This window comes from Ambystoma mexicanum, chromosome 7q, assembly GCF_040938575.1.
Source record: "Ambystoma mexicanum isolate Mex_15411 chromosome 7q, UKY_AmexF1_1, whole genome shotgun sequence".
In the NCBI taxonomy this organism is placed as follows: Eukaryota; Metazoa; Chordata; class Amphibia; order Caudata; family Ambystomatidae; genus Ambystoma; species Ambystoma mexicanum.
The window spans coordinates 952,247,882-952,264,084 of record NC_090941.1 but is presented as its reverse complement, the minus strand read 5'-3'; the positions used below and the strand labels follow the sequence as shown (position 1 = coordinate 952,264,084).

At 46.5% G+C, this 16,203-nt stretch overlaps 1 protein-coding gene across 6 annotated transcripts in view; it reads left to right on the top strand.

The window, feature by feature from the left end:
• MYO7A (myosin VIIA) overlaps positions 1–16,203 on the top strand; it is a 1,239,317-nt gene that overhangs the window by 1,042,104 nt on the left and 181,010 nt on the right. For all 6 annotated transcript variants that reach the window (XM_069640000.1, XM_069639997.1, XM_069640001.1 and 3 more), the window contains one exon: positions 180–306. In XM_069640000.1, the coding sequence (XP_069496101.1) occupies positions 180–306 (127 nt within the window). The remainder of the gene's footprint in view (positions 1–179; positions 307–16,203) is intronic.

Below are 16,203 nucleotides of genomic sequence, written 5' to 3'. Positions count from 1 at the left end.
GCGTGGAACTTTCACATGTTACTGTTTATTTTCTAAATATAATAGAAACATGAATTGCACCCACCATGTTATGGATGGAAAACATGGACATACCATTTTAAAATCTTTACCCAGCTATTTTTTATCTATTACTGTGTCTTTCCACTAACTGATCAATATGTTTGTCTTGTTTCTGCCAGGACCCAGCCTGCCCAAGAACGAGGTAATTGTCGCTGTCAACTGGACAGGGGTCTATTTTGTTGATGAGCAGGAGCAGGTCCTTCTAGAACTTTCCTTCCCTGAAATAACTGCTGTCTCCAGTAGCAGGTAAGTGATTCTATCATTGTTTCTTTACAAGTAATTAGCAGAACTTTGGTGCAAAGTACACAATAGACCACATAAAAGTATATGCATGCAGTTCCTTTATGTGATGAGAAACAAAGAGGAAGGAATGGCAGATGGGAACCTCCTGCCCTTCCCACCCCCGACCAATGGTATACAGTGAATATAACGAAAAATGAATAATGAATGAAATATAAAGAATTAAAATGAACAGAAAAATAGCAAATGTTTTAAATAAAATATATGTGGGGGTGGGGTAAAGGGTTAAATCTTGTGGGGACAGTGGTGAGATGGGTTTTTAGCAAGGGGAAGCTGGGTTTAGGGTCTGAGCCCCCCCCACCAAAAAACAATGATCAAAGAGAGTAGATCATAAGAAATAAGATCAGAAAATGTTTCGGACCCCAACATTAATCTTGAGTGTTATGATTGGAACACAACCTACACATCTTCGAGTAACTGAAGCTACAGGCAGAGGCGTCTTTATGGGAAGTTAAAAAGGGCCAGCAGATTATACAGTGATCCTGGGCAAATAATCTTACATCACAGACAGTACTGTGCCGTCTTCCTCCTCACAAGCTGGTGACATTGTTTAGCCCATTACGCGCTTGCTCTTTTGATGTAGGCTGTTTGAGCGGAAAGGGTTCTAGACAGAAGAGAGAGGACGAGAAATCAAAGGCCTATGGCAAGCATATTTTAAGGTCTGCTTATTTGACACCAAAATCAGCTTTTTTGTACAATTAAGTTTCCCCTGCACATCATGAATAACAGGCCACAATCCTGTGCTTTGGGTGTATTTAGAACTTTAAAACACAAAAGAGAAACCTAGATGAAATCTTTTAGGATCCAATAAATGGTATGCTGGCACTTGTATACTTCTCTTGACGATGAAGTCAATGATGCTAGAATCATTTCCATTTTGCACAAAATGCCTCTATAACGTTTTGTTTTTAAAAATTGTCATGCTGGGTTATGTGATTTCTCTACTTTCCAATTTAGCTTATAACAAATGGGATTATTTTAGTTCATGAAAGTCAAACATTAACAAATAATTGCATCTTGCTTATGTTAAGCACTGGACAATAAAGTGGTGAAGAGCATTCTCAGCGTATGATCTTCAAAAAAAGCCTCACTCATGGTTTTACTGGCTAGGGTGTTGCTTTTTCAACTATAATAGTTAGCATTGATATATTGCACACCACAGCCACTTGTTATTTGCTCACTAATGGTAGCACCACTTGAAAACCATGTCCCTCTTCTATCTTCCGTCTGTTTGGATGCATGCACCGTCCTGGTAGCTTCTAATCTGCATCCACTATCTATGCTATGGTATGTGTAGCTACTCATACGTCCCATCCCCTTTCCTCCATCCTTATGGGTGTTGTAGTTTCTCCCTCCTTGAAGTAGGACTCCTTTATTCATTCTTGGGCACTTTTGCATTCTGTGAGGCTGCTAATCTAAGTACTCTGTCTGTTCTGGGTTATGGGCACCTTTTTTACTACAATCTACGTCCCACATTTATACTACAGTCTGTATTCCTTCCTCGTGGCGGCTATTGATAAAGCAGTGTCCTGTACCCATGCTACAACACACATACCTTTGTCGTGGACTGCTAAAGCTGCCCATAAAATGCTACTTGTTTGTTATTCTGATTTCGGCAATAATAGGCAGCATATCAGGCTATGGAGTATGGTCGCAACGAGGGGTGCGCAACCAGATATTCTGGATCCATCCATTTCTTTGTTTCGGTGGAGGGGTCCTCCGAAGATGTCAGTTTGAATGTGTAGGTGTGTTTGTGTGTAGGTGTGTTTGGGTGTGCACAACTGAGAATTTCCTGAATACCTGATAAACCCATAATACCAACCCCTTGTGAGATGCAGTGTCTCTTTTCTAGCCAGTGTCTTGTTGCTGCTGAATTCACGTTCTTGGTCCTAATGCAGGATCGATGTTCATTCCATCTTTGCTTGCTTGGTCTTTTGGACTGCCCAACATAGAATAATCCACAAGGACATTTGATTGCATCAATTACATTGTTGGTGTCACAAGTAGCAAAGCTGTTTATTTTAATCTTTTCCCCAGATTCTCTCAGACCAGGACACAACCCTCCAGATCACTCCACCAACCTTCCAGTACTAGCTAGGCTGTTGCTTGGGCTATGACATCAATGACCAGATCATCCTGATCTGTAGCACAACCCTTGTGGAACACAGTAAACCCTTCACTTACAGATGCTGCATAGCCCACCGTTATGCAATGGGGCCCTGTCATCAGTCCAAATGTATACAAATCCCCTACACTCCTAGGGGGATGTACAAATCTACACTCCTAATAACTATGAACGAGGGAGTTACAGTTGCATAGGAACCAACCCTTTGAGCCATTTTCATAGTTTCTTTATTCTTTAACTAGTTTACTCTAGCCTTGCATGTTACTTTATATTTTTTTGTATTGTATCTGCGTTCCTAACATCTGCTCCTCGAGCCATTACAGTTTTCTACAAAGACTTAATGTGGCTAATCAAGGCTGTATGGTCTAAATTAGGTGACCAGTGACATTAGCCCCTTAAATATATGTATTTGGACTCACTGCATCCACACATCCGACATGTCCTATGCACACATCAAGAGGGAGAAGGCAAGAGCAATCCTGACTGTACCAGCCTGGGCTCGATCAGTGCCTATGGGCAGTCAGGGAGTCAAACATATACTAGCACACAGAGGTTGTTGACCTCCTCTGAACCAATCAGAATGTTTAAAATGCAGTCAATAAGTACTGGTAATGACTGTATCCAAAGCAGTTTTTTTTTCTTCAGAAGCAGACAGGGAAACAACAGAAAGTGTTACTCTGCATTCATGAAACAGCAATGCAATTTTCCAGCAAGATTCCTTTGAACAAGACACTCCCAGCACACACCAAAGGGATAGCTAAAACATGGAATAATGTATTCAATTTCCTATAAAGAAATCATTAACTTTTACATTACACATAATGCATGTTCATGCTAAAACTGTTCCAGTGCAACCCAGTTTACAATGAAAATGATAATGTGCTCTCACACCTTGAAGCGTCTTTTGTGCTAGATGCAATTATAATAATGATCTCAGACCAAATAATCGGACGGACTCAAAGAATATGGCGAAGTACTACTTTATTATCGATTGAATAAAGTAGGGTCAACTGGTAGACATCAGACTGATGCACTCACTCTCACAAACACATTTGATTGCATGGAGGTCTTATGCTGCAAAATGCATCATTTATGACTTCATTCTACGTGGCAAAATATAAAACCTATCTAGGGAAGGGATTGGTGAAGTGAACATATCTACTTATAGAACATATAAGGACTAGTGCATCATTGGCTACCCCTTATCTGTAAGACACGCCATGAAAGTACCTCTTAACGCGTATAGTACTGATTATGGTGGACATAACAGTGGATTGGCTTCTCCAACATTGTGTGTTAGATTGTTCCCCAACTCCATTGATTGGTTGGCATACTATCCCAACCTTGGACTTTTGGCTCCTTTGCAGCACTTAAGTGAAATTAAACCTAGGTGTTTGAATCCCTTCTGGCTACTCCCCATTCTCCCAATTAGTCCATCCTTTCTCATTGGTAGGCCATAAGCCTAAGTCTTCAGTTTGTAGTTGACCTTGTTGCTTGCTCACTGTCCTGGAACATTCAAGGGAGTGTGAGCACACCACTATCTTAGCTTAAGCCTCTAATGAATAGCCTTTGTTTTTGACTTCTGAGTCCCATGTGAAGAGACCACGAATGTGTACATTTCATTCTTCCATTTACTGATATTTGATTCAATGATGCAGGTTGCTGTTGCACCTCTTGGCCTCTAGAGACTTGCTCACTCTATCTCATATGAACAGTTTGGCTCTCACAGATGTTTTCTTCTTTGTGTTCTGTGCTTATCCTTTGAAAATAGCATGGTTGGGGCGTGGCCAGGCAGGGCACCATGAGGACGTGCCTGCTGTAAGCTTCGAGAAGGGCCCCGATTTTAAAGCTATTAGGAGCCCTTAGTCCCCTAAATTTTTGACATGGAAGTTGCTGGGAGTGCCTTGTGGTGCGGCGACTGGATGTGAAGCTTACAGTCGCCTGGGAGTCATTTCTCTTGAGGCCCGGAGTCGAGCGAGGGGAAGCAGTTGGCGCGCAAGATGGCGGGCGCGCGGGAGCTGCGGTATCTGAATTCTGCAGTGAGCCCTGGAGAAGTAAGCAGGATCTGAAGATTGTGCAGGGCGGTGGGAGAGGAGGGCTGGTGTGAGCCGGGGTGTGTTGATCCAGAGAGCAACTATCGGAGAGAGGGCTGCGCCCCGCCGGCTGATCGCACAGCTTGAGGCGAAGGTAGTGAAGGAGCGGAGGGTGCCGCGGGAGGAGAGGCAGACCTGCTGAGACCCGGGACACTCTGCGAACCCAGTGAATGCGGAGCCGGAATGAGAAAGCAGGTCTCTGGGAAGGTAGGCGGGCGTATTGGAGAAGCCTGCAGCCGGGGGAGCGAAGGCTGAGAAGGCGGGAACGGAAGAGGCCTGCTGGCTGGACCATAGGAGAGTGGAGAGCCCCAGAGAGAAAAGGGACGATGGAGCGGGCGGCCTGGGGAGGCGCAGCGGTGGAGTGTTGAGGCGCGGGCTGGAGCGCATCGCCCCTTCCCTGCGGCTGCCGGCTTGGGGGGAGGTGGCTGCGGGCGGCTTGTGTTGGGCTGCTCGGGGCCGCTTACTCCACGGAGCTGGAGAACGCCCATTTCCAAAGCGGAGGAGCGGTGTGGCGGTGGACGACGGGGGAGCCGCTCGTTTGTATTGTGGCTTGAAAGCAACATTCTGATGCCTAATCTGGAAGCTGTGCCCTTGAAGATACGGATTTGACAAGTTAGCCGATAAGGCAAACGAGCCCCTGGTGTAAGCAGGTGTTAGGGTGCTGGATGTGACACTAATGCCGTAGGGGCACTCGCTTGTGGGCATGGCTTTCAAGGGAACTTTGAGGGGCACTCTACTGACTGGAGCAACCTCTCTGGCGATGCCCAAAACAGGAAATAAGAACAGAGGGAGCAAAATCACAAATTTCCTGACTACAGCAACGCCTACCCCACAGAAGATGGAAACGATTGTGGCAGAGGTTCATGCTTCACAGGGGTCTGATTTAATCCTCGACCCGGCCCTATCCAGACATGAACTAGAGGGAATGCTGAGAGCACTTAAGCAGGACATTACGACGGCAATAACATTGTAGATCCAGTCTTCAAAAGACTTGCTGGCACTGTCTATTGCGGAAATAAGTTCCAACTTGAGCGGCCTTGAGACCAGAGTTGATGAATTGGAGAACCTGGCATGTGAGCACGAGAGGGACAATGAGGACCTCGCCAAAAGAATGCAGAATGTGGAGAGCAAACTGGAGGAAATGGCGGCAAAACAGGGGGATTTGGAAAACCGCTCAAGGAGAAATAACATTAGGATCCGAGGGGTGCCGCGATAGGTCCAGGACCAGGAACTCGCTGGGTATGTGCGGGAGCTCTTTAAGTCCTTGTTAAAACTTCGCGACTCTGAAGAACTGATCCTGGACAGGACTCATCAAGTGTATTCCTCTATCCAGCAAAAGCGTAATCTCCTCCCGGATGTCCTGACTAGGGTTCACTTCTTTTGGCAAAAAGAGGAGATAATGGTGGTGGCTAGAAAGGTGGAAACGGTGGAATTTCGTGGCTCTGCCATATCATTGTTTCAGGACCTCTTGCCGTACACCTTAGCAAATCGCAGACGCCTCCAGAAAATCACTGCCTGGTTGCAAGCGAAAAAGGACCGCTACAGATGGGGATACCCGTGCAGGCTACTATTTGAATACCAAAACTGCCCCTGCAGCATCGGCTCCGAGGGAGAGGCAGAGGAATGGCTGCGAAGCGCTGCAGGCGAGTCAGGCGACACAGGGGCTGATACGGAGAGAGGGCTGATGGTTAGCCCCACGCTGAAGGATAAGAGACGAATACCCAGGGGCTGGGTTCTAGTTAAAGCACACAGGATACTGGAGGACGCGGAGCAGAGGGGCAGCACTCCCCCTGGAATAGATGATGGAAGCTAACATGAAGACTTCATACGCCTCAGCATAGAGTTTAAATAGATTATGGGAACATAGTAGGCTGAGTGAGTGATGATGGGCTGGTGCTTTTCTCAGTGGCACGTTACTGCATTAATATATGAAAGATGCCAGCAGGATGACCGATATGAAGTGAAGGGACGTGGTCGCGGAGCTCCCCAGGTGGAGTAGTCACTCGAATAAACTGGGCTAATATTGATGTACATTCGCCTTGCTATGGGCACGGTTATATGGTGAATGAGGAAGCAGGGCAGGGAGGGAACCCTGAAATAACTAAAAGAACTAAATAAGACAGAAACGTAGTCAACTGATAGGGGGTCTGCCTGTCCCGGATCCTGCCAGGGGCGTTCTAGAACATGTAAAGACGCAACAAGGCTTGAGGGGATTTATATGTACGCTCATTGGATGCACGACTATTGCAATTTGGGGATATGTGAGGATGATTCTGAGGGCTTGAGGTTGTGGCCCATCACACGGATTATGCCCGTCATTGTTACCCAGGAAGGGTTACTGTTTAAATCAGTTACATTACGAGTTTGGCAAGCATTTGATAATTTGTATTTTAGTTATTTTTTTTCTTCTCTTTTTATGTCTTTTGGGGAGCCTGATCTTCGAAGGTTGTGGCGGAGTTTGCACTGGTCTGCGGGGTTTGAGATGTCATGTGAGCTTCTGAAGAATGCCCGATTGACAGCAGGGGGCAATACAAATGTTGGAGCTGGCGATGGGGAGGAATCAGTTTCTTGTTATTATGGAATCTCCTGGGCCTGTTGGGTTGGGAGACTGGGGAGGGGGATGGAGAATGGGCATTTATGTCTAGTCAACTCGACTGGAGGAGGAGGGGGGACGATCGCTCGAAGGAGATAATGATAAGGCTATGACCACCCCAAATTGTTGCTGTCGCTCCCTGAATGTGCAGGGGTTGAATTCTCCGATTAAAAGAAGGGCATTGATGCACCGCATGGCCACCTTAGACTCCTTGATCCTGTTTCTTCAGGAGACTCACTTGCTCCCGTCTGATGAATTTAGGCTTAATAGTAAATGATATCCCACAAAATTTTGCGCTTCTTCAGGGAGTAAGAGAGCTGGGGTGGCCATCCTGATTCGCAGAGGAATCTCATTTGTGGTCCATAAAACGCTGAAGGATGTGGGAGGCAGATATGTCTTGGTTGTAGCCAGTCTACAGGGGAGGAAGGTGACATTGGTCTCTCTATATGCACCCAACGCACAGCAGGACACGTTTTTTGAATCTGTTTCGAAGCTCCTGTTTGAACATGCGGAGGGTGAAATAATAATTGGGGGTGATTTTAATGCTGTAGTTGATCCTTGGATGGATAAATCTCTCCCCCCAACTAGCGCTGATAAAAAGAATTTGTTGGCACTTACCACGTACCTGCGGGAACATTCACTTATAGAGGTATGGTGATTCTGTCATCCAGAAGAGCGAGAATATACATATTATTCTGCGGTGCACAGGGGATTCTCCAGGCTGGATATGTTCTTAGTGTCTGATAAGCTAATAGCCCAAACAATTGACATAGATATACTGCCCAAGGCCTTGTCAGATCACGCCCCGGTTATACTCACGTTGTCCTCTTTTCAGGCTTGGCCAAGCCCACTACGGACCTGGCAATTGAATGAATTCCTCCTGGAGGATCCCCAGTTCAGCCCATGTATTTCAGAGGCTATTAACCATTATTTTAATGAGAACGAGACGGAGGCACTGCCGTATACAAAGATATGGGATGCAGCAAAGGCTGTGCTTCGGCGGCAGGTAATTGCTTACTCGGCGGAAAAAGGGAGGGCCAGGAAACAAATACAAGCCCAGCTGGAGCTGGAGCTCCGGAAGAGGGAAGAAGCACATAGGTGTAGACCCACCCAGACACTGAAACGTGAGGTTAGGATAGCCCAGAGGGCCCTCAAGGCTCATCACATGACCCGGGCTGCATATAGTATGATGAGAGTTAAGCAATACTATTATTCTAAAGGTAACAAGGCCAATCGGCTACTAGCAGCCAAGCTGAAAATACGTGCGAGTCGCAATATGATGGAGGCATTGTTGGATGGGGAAGGAAAGAGGGTCATATCAGAGAGAGAGAAGCTTCGTGTAGTGGAGGAGTACTTTAGGGTTCACTCTGCCCCCCACCAAACAGATATACGTATGGCGGACGGGTTCATACGAGATGCGCATTTGGCACAGTTGCCTCAAGCAACCCGTGAGCTTTTAGAGGAGCCAATTACAAGGGAGGAGATAGAAAAAGTGATTCGATCCCTTCCTCTGAGTAAGGCCCCAGGGCCTGACGGGTTCACAAATATATTCTACAAGACCTTTAGGGCTGAGCTCTCCCCTTATTTAGTAAAACTTTTTAATGACATCTGGGCCACGGGGTCGGTTTCGGCGTCTATGGCAGAGTCTACTACGACATTGGTTTTGAAACCTGGAAGAAATCCGATTGAATGCGCATCTTACCATCCAATTACTTTACTAAATACGGATGCGAAATTACTGAGTAGGGTGATAGCAGGGCGCCTGGGGGAGGTTCTTCCGACACTAGTGGAGAAAGATCAAACAGGGTTTATACGGAACCGTTCGACACATGATAATATACGTCGGACGATAGACCTGATAGCTCTGGCCCCTAGACTGCCGGGTAAATTGTCGCTGCTATCGTTAGGTGCCCATCAGGCTTTTGACAGTATGTCTTGGAGTTATTTACAGTTGGTGCTAGAGAGGTTCGGGTTTGGCCCAGATTTTTGAGGTTGATTCTCTCCAATTACCAGTTTCCCTCCACTAAAGTCAAAGTGAATGCGAACTTGACCTCAGCAATCCGTTTGTATAGGGGCACTAGGCAGGGTTGCCCCCTGTCCCCTTTGGTTTTTGCATTAGCATTAGAACCCTTAGCACAACATGTCCGATTGAGTAGGGAGATTATGGGCTTCAAGTTTGCAGGACAATTCCATAAAATAGCATTACACACTGATGACCTGCTATGTTTCCTGAAGGATGCAACTAAGTCCATCCCGCCCCTGATGGACATATTGTCCAATTTTGAAAAAATCTCTGGCTTTGGGGTGAATGCGAATAAATCGGTAGGTATGGCGTTAACTGAGTCCCCGGAGGGTATGGCGGAGATACAGGCAGCCTTTCCCATTCCCTGGTCTTCTACGAACATTCCCTACTTGGGGATTAAACTGACCCCAACCTATGCAGGCCTATTTAAAGCAAATATACCAGTACTATTAAGAGAGGCCAAGGAGTGGCTACGTTGTTGGGATTCACAGGAAATGTCCTGGCTGGGCAGGGTGACTGCGGTAAAGATGTCTCTTATTCCGAAGCTGCTGTATGCCTTCCATTCTTTACCGATACGGATTCCTGAGAGGGATCTTATAGATATGCAGAAGGAGATAGGACGCTTTGTATGGGGAAACAAGAAGCCTAGTATTCCACTCTTGACGAGAAAGGCGGTACACGGGGATATAGGTCTACCTTCGGTTCAGCGCTACTATAGGGCGGCACAGGTGGCTTCTATGTTAGCCTGGGGAAGTTCCACTGAAACTCCTAAGTGGCAAGAAATAGAGCAGGAAGCCTCTCCATTGCTGTTGGAGTATTTCCCTTTCCTGCCCAACGACGCGTGAAGTTACCAGGGAGGACTCCTGCCCACGACATTAGCTACGCTTCAAAGTTGGGATAAGGCAAGAGTGCAAAGGGGGATTGCGCTGGGTCTGGGTCCGTTGTCCCCTGTGGCTCAAAACCCGGCATTTATGCGGGGATTAACTCCCAGTTCATTTCAAGGGTGGGAATCAAATGGACCATTAAGGTTTAGGGACTTATATGTAGATCAGGAACCACTGACATTTCAGGAGTGCAAGGAGAAGTTTGGGCTGTCAGAGGGGGAACGGTATAGGTACATACAACTACGACACTGGTTGACTAACAGGGAAACTCGACAAGCTACCAGCAGAGCGCCATTTGGCATAGAATTTAGAATTCTTGAGGGGCAGAGTTCTCATGGGTTGGTGGCTTGTTATGGCCTCCTAGAAAATGTCTCTGAGGGCGAAAAGCTCCCCTATATGTTATCGTGGGAAAGGGAGTTAGGGGTTGAAATCCCAGAGGAATCCTGCCAACGAATATGGCATAGAGCCCACAAGAGCTCCAGATGTACATTAGTAAAAGAGAATGCAATTAAGATATGCTTTCGTTGGTACTTCCCACCGACTAGATTGCATGCCATGAATCCCGACTATCCGGATACATGCTGGCATGGGTGTGGTGAAAAGGGTGATCTAGGGCATATGTGGTGGCATTGTTCGGTCATCCAGGACTACTGGTTAGAGGTCCGTTCCAAAATCAAGGATGTTACTGGCACACTGCTTCCAATGGATCCACGCATATTACTCCTAGGGGACGTGCCGGAGGATTGGTCTTTCCCGATGACGGGCTCCAGAGCAGCCCTAATTGCGCAGTTACTTATTCCAGCACAAATCACTAGGGCTTGATTCTGGAAATCGGTGGAAGGGCCACAGGTGGCGTACTGGTGGGTGAAAGTGTGGGAATAGATGGGTCTTGAAAAGCTCACTACTATGCTAGAGGGGAAGCTTTCGAGGTTCAGATGGATCTGGAACCCTTTCTTGGACTATGTGTCGGATAGGGAGCAGCTGTACTTCAGGCCGAACTTAATGAGACACTTTATGAACTCCTGACAGACTTGAAATTGCTTACTTTGCACAGAAATTGTATTGCTAAGAATTGCACAGGCTCCAATTTATCGAATGTTTCTTTCTTCCTTTTTTTTTTTTCTCTCTTCTTCTGTCTGTTTAGTCTTGCATTGTTCTCCAATTGATTGTTGATAAATTAATTTGTTCATGATCTAGTTAAAATTGAATTGAAGAATTGAGAATGCAATGTAATGTTTCGCTGAATGGAGATAGACTTGAGGGAGAGTACTCTGGACTGAAAACCTGATGAATTGATGTACGTGCTCCTTCCCCTTGTCTTATTACTGTTGGATCAATTGATTTTCTTGAACATTTAATAAATAAAAAAAAAGAAAATAGCAGGGTTAACTCGTGGCTATCCTTGACTCATTGTCGGCTCTACATACAAAACTGTTTTCCAGCGTCTCCTGATCCTACAGCCTCGGCCTGTCTCTGAGGTAACTTGGTTAAGCACAACGTGAGCCAGCATCCATTTTCCTACTATGGCCGTCCTTGCACGTATAATATTCCTCTATAGCAAGCTTTTATATGTTTTCTTTCTAACTTGTATTACTGCATATTTACAGTTATTGGTCAGTAAGTTACTTCCTATTCTTTAGATCCAAGATTACTTTAGCTTTGGGTAAACATTACTCTTAGTCTTTCAGTTACATTGTTACTTCTAAGTATTTTCAGATCGTTTCAGCATAGGTTCATATATCTTCTTTATGACATCACTTTGTCTTTGTCAGATTTCACTTTTAACGTTCATCCATAATATTCATTGATGCATTCTGACATCTTGGCAGGCGACATCCTTCCACACCTTCAGTGCGAGGGTACATTCTGTATGGCTGTCTGAGTGCATAACCTCTCTCATACACTCAATGCATTATTTTGGAATTATACAAGGGGTCCCATTTATTTCTTTTCTACGACTGTTTCAATATGATGCCTTTGAGGGGGCGGGAACTGGCAATATAGCATCTACCTGCTCCTCTCCAACTACATTAGAAAGACAGCCTTATTATTTAGATATTAAATAAGATGGCTCATTTAATTTGCTACCACGTTTTTTGTATGAACTTTACTCACTATCAGTTTTTCACTTCATCACCACAAATCCAAAACCATTGCAATTACCCCTACGTGCTAATAACAGTGCTGACCTCACCCCTCCAACCCCCCACCTACCTGATTTATGTGGCAGCGGCACCAGTCACCTCTGCTACTGCCTCCAGCCGTTGTCCACGCTGGCCAACACGGAAATTGAGCCACGTCTTCCAGCTCTGTAGCACCCATCTTGCTAAAGTATTTAGTTTGAATGCGCGCACCGTTCATTCAAACAAAATACAATTCTCTCAGCACCCGCAAATAGCATTCATACTCTCTCGGTAAAAGCTCTCGCTATGCTCAGGTCTTTAACTCGGGCCCTGGGCCGATAATACCCGATCCGGCCCACCGGAACGGGAATGAATGCTTTTTTAATTTGATTTTATATATTTATTTGATTTATTGTGAAAAAGATAGAAGTGATTTCTATTTATGTTTTAGGGACTAAACGTCTGAAATAAACATGATACATCTAATATTGCAATAAAAAGAATATTACAAAGAAAAAGATTCATGTGAAAAAGTTAATCGTAGGCACATTTAGAGGTAAAGATAGTGACATTTGGTGAACATAGATTTTCCGTATGAAGGGGGTGGGGGTAAGTTTGGTGGTGTTGACAAACGGCTTCATTAAGAGTTTGGCAGTCTGGCAAAAAAGTGCCGGGAATTCCATTAGCAGCCAGATTTTGGGAGGTAACAGAAGTGCTGCCACTTTCACAGCATCGCTGTTTGGAGGTAAAATGAAGGATTCCCCTTCGTCAACAACTGGAGCTGAATTCCCCACTTTACCTCCAAAGGTATCTGTTTGTACCTCACTACCAAAAAAATCTGGATTGAAAGTGGATTGCTACTGGATTTTCCCAAACATTTAAATCCTCTTTAAGTCCTCTTTAACTGCAGAAACAAGCCTGCAGTCATTGGTTTGAATCGCAGCAGGGGCTCTGCTCATCCTCCTCCCAAGGCATGTAGAGGTAGTATCATTGCTTGGGTTGAATAATGACACCCACACCTTTAGTCACAGAGCCCAAAGGTGGGAGGGGTGCAGCACGAAGCGCGTGAAGATTGCATTATAATGCACGAGCATTGACGTTTCTGGGCGCTCAGCTGCCCAGTTCGGCGCGTGGCATGGTTTCATTTGATCGGCTGGTTTGGTACCCAGATTGGTGGTGGGTGGTGTGTGCAGAGTCGCAAGATTCGTGCCAAAGTCCAAGTGTGAGTAAGATACCTTTATCACATGTTTTATTTCACAACTGTCCTTAAATGTGTAACTGAAAGGTACATTGTGTAACAGGCATGTATGTAAGTGTAATTGAAAGGACTTTGTGTTTTATATATGATCAGACAAGCCCCAACGTGACCCACTTCCTCTTCCAATATACCCCTAGACCCTCCAACTCCCACCATTCGTTGGGCTCCCGGTATTTATGACAGAACACTAAAACCAGGATCTGCGCCATCTTAAAAGCACAATAACGCACGAGGCCTGCTAATTCACTGGGTGGGCTAAAGCCCTAATTCGGCGCTCAATTTGAAAACATACTTGTTGAATACATTGTAGGGACTCTCGGAGTTTCTGAACTGTTGGCGCAATGTTGAAGAAGTCATTTTGTGTTGGTTTCTGTTGTGCTGCGTAGTGAATAGTTTTATGTTTTGTTGTTTTCGGATGTAATGTGATTTGTGATAGGCTGTTATAATATGGTCATTGAGCTTTTAAATGCATGCACTGGGCATTCTGCTGTCTGTGTAAGACCAGAAAGGATTTATCCTTGACTTTTTTAGAATGACAAACGTACTGGCAATATTCAGAATAAACGTAAAGAAAAAATAGCATATATCAAATTTGCATTTAAAGTCCACGCTTCCCAAGCATCCGTGTGTGCAGAGTTCTGCAGCGGCACCTCCGCCTCTCCAGATTTCACATTGCAAGTCTCTTATTGGCCAGCGTGATTTTCAAGGTGGGGTGTGTGTGTGGGAGGGGTTTGGGGGGTCTGGTTGTGGACGCAAGGGACCTGAACTAGCCCTCCTTGCATGACTAAGTCTCAGGGACGAAACGAAACCTACATTTCACAGGACGGGGAGGGGAGTGCTAACTGGTGATGGGAGGGGCCAATAAAAAACTGGGTGGGGCTATCTTGGGGGCCCCACCCCATCTGTTCTACCCCCAAGAGTCGTCTGTGTGGGGACCAGTACATTTTAAAGCGCAATCTGCCAGTAAGAGTGAAAGTTGCATTGGATTTAAAGACAACGTAGACATTTAGTTACTTTGATATGGGCAGTAACTTTTGAAAAAAATTCTTGAGCTAAAAAGTCGATTGTACACCCTAAAACTTAGACCTATAAGGTCATGCCACAGTAATAAACGACTAGACTGCTGCGCCAAAATGCTATTCGCCGCTGTTATGTTCCTGCCCCCGCGTGGAGGCCGGTGGGTTAGGCCGCAGCAGTAGGCCTCAATGACGCAGCTCCAGCCGGAGCTAGAAGAAAGACACGACACACACACTGCTAGGGTCTGTGCCCGGAACTGCCTCCCTCACGCGGGGGCGGGGCTTTTATTCAGACACCCTACGTCACCGCGTAACAGGGCGAAGGGCGGATATAACATTCCTCCTTTATTATAAACAAAACACAACAATAAAACACACCAACGCAAACACTCCTACCCCTAATCAGAACAGAACTGCAATTACACACTCCCAGTGCTAAACGTTCAGAGTGTACTCTACCACACATAGTCCTTGAGCCGAGGTGGCAGCTGGATGGCAGCCTTCAAGCCATACCGTCCACCTCGTGAGGCGGTTGCTACAGTCTCATGGGATCTCTCACCTTCCACTTCAGGCTCACCCCTGTCCGGTTCGCTCCCCTGCTCCCAAGTTCTGTCATCCGTGTGTCCTTCGCCTTGAGAATCTTCGTGTCCATCCTCGACCCTCGGCGGCTCATCCTCTTCTTGGGAACAATCCCCATCTGTCCACAGGTGGCACGGCACTGCCTTGAACCATGATGTGTTGCGCGTCACCTGGCGATGTCCCCTTTGTGCAGTTATCATGGTCCCTCGTGTCTCACGAACAGTCCATTGGAGAGTCTCGTAACGGGAGTCCATTTTGAACTTCGTCGGGTTCCGTAACATGACCACCTGATCGCCCACCTGGTGGTCGGATGGTCGCGACCTCCTCTTGGTGCTCATGTTGGCGTTGGCGTCCCTGCGTCTTCGGTCAATGCACACCTCTTCTAGCTCGTCCGGTCCCCTGCTGGGGCGGTGTGGGATGGACGACCTGATGACGGTGCCGAACATGAGATCCGCTGGGGGAACGCCTGTTGTACAGTGCGGGGTGACCCGGTAGTTCCTCAGGAATCGATAGAGGTCAACCTTCCACGGGCTGGCATTTGCCTTGGACAGCCTCAGCACTTTATTGAGTGTTCTCATGAAGCGTTCTACGTCGCCGTTGACCTGTGGCCATCTGGGCATGATTTGGTGGTACCGGTTGTTTAGATCTTGCAAGTACTGTTTGAACTCCACCCCTTGGAAGGGGGCTCCATTGTCACTCTTGATCGTGGTTGGTAGTCCATGTGTCGCGAACATCTTCTCAATGGCCGGGATGACCACTTCCGCTGCTGTGGACTCGACCACCTCAACCTCAGGGTATCGGGAGTGGTCATCGATTGCCACCAGGAGGTACAGACCCTCCCGTAGTTTGCAGAAGTCAATGCTTATTGCGTCCCACCTGCCATAGCCCCTTTCCGCTGATAAGATGGGTTCCAGGTCTGGTGGGGCTCCGGTTATGAGGCACGGCAGGCAGGTGTTGACCAGAGTTTCCACTTTTTTTCGTCAATGCGAGGGAACTACACTCGGTGTCGAATGCGTGCCTTCGTTCGAGCCATCCCTTGGTGGCCCTCATGGGCGAGTGCCACTATCCGGTCGTGCAGGCCTGGCGGAATGACGATGCGATCTCCGCGGAGCAACAGCCCCTGGTCTGTTATCGATAAGTCTTGGCAGA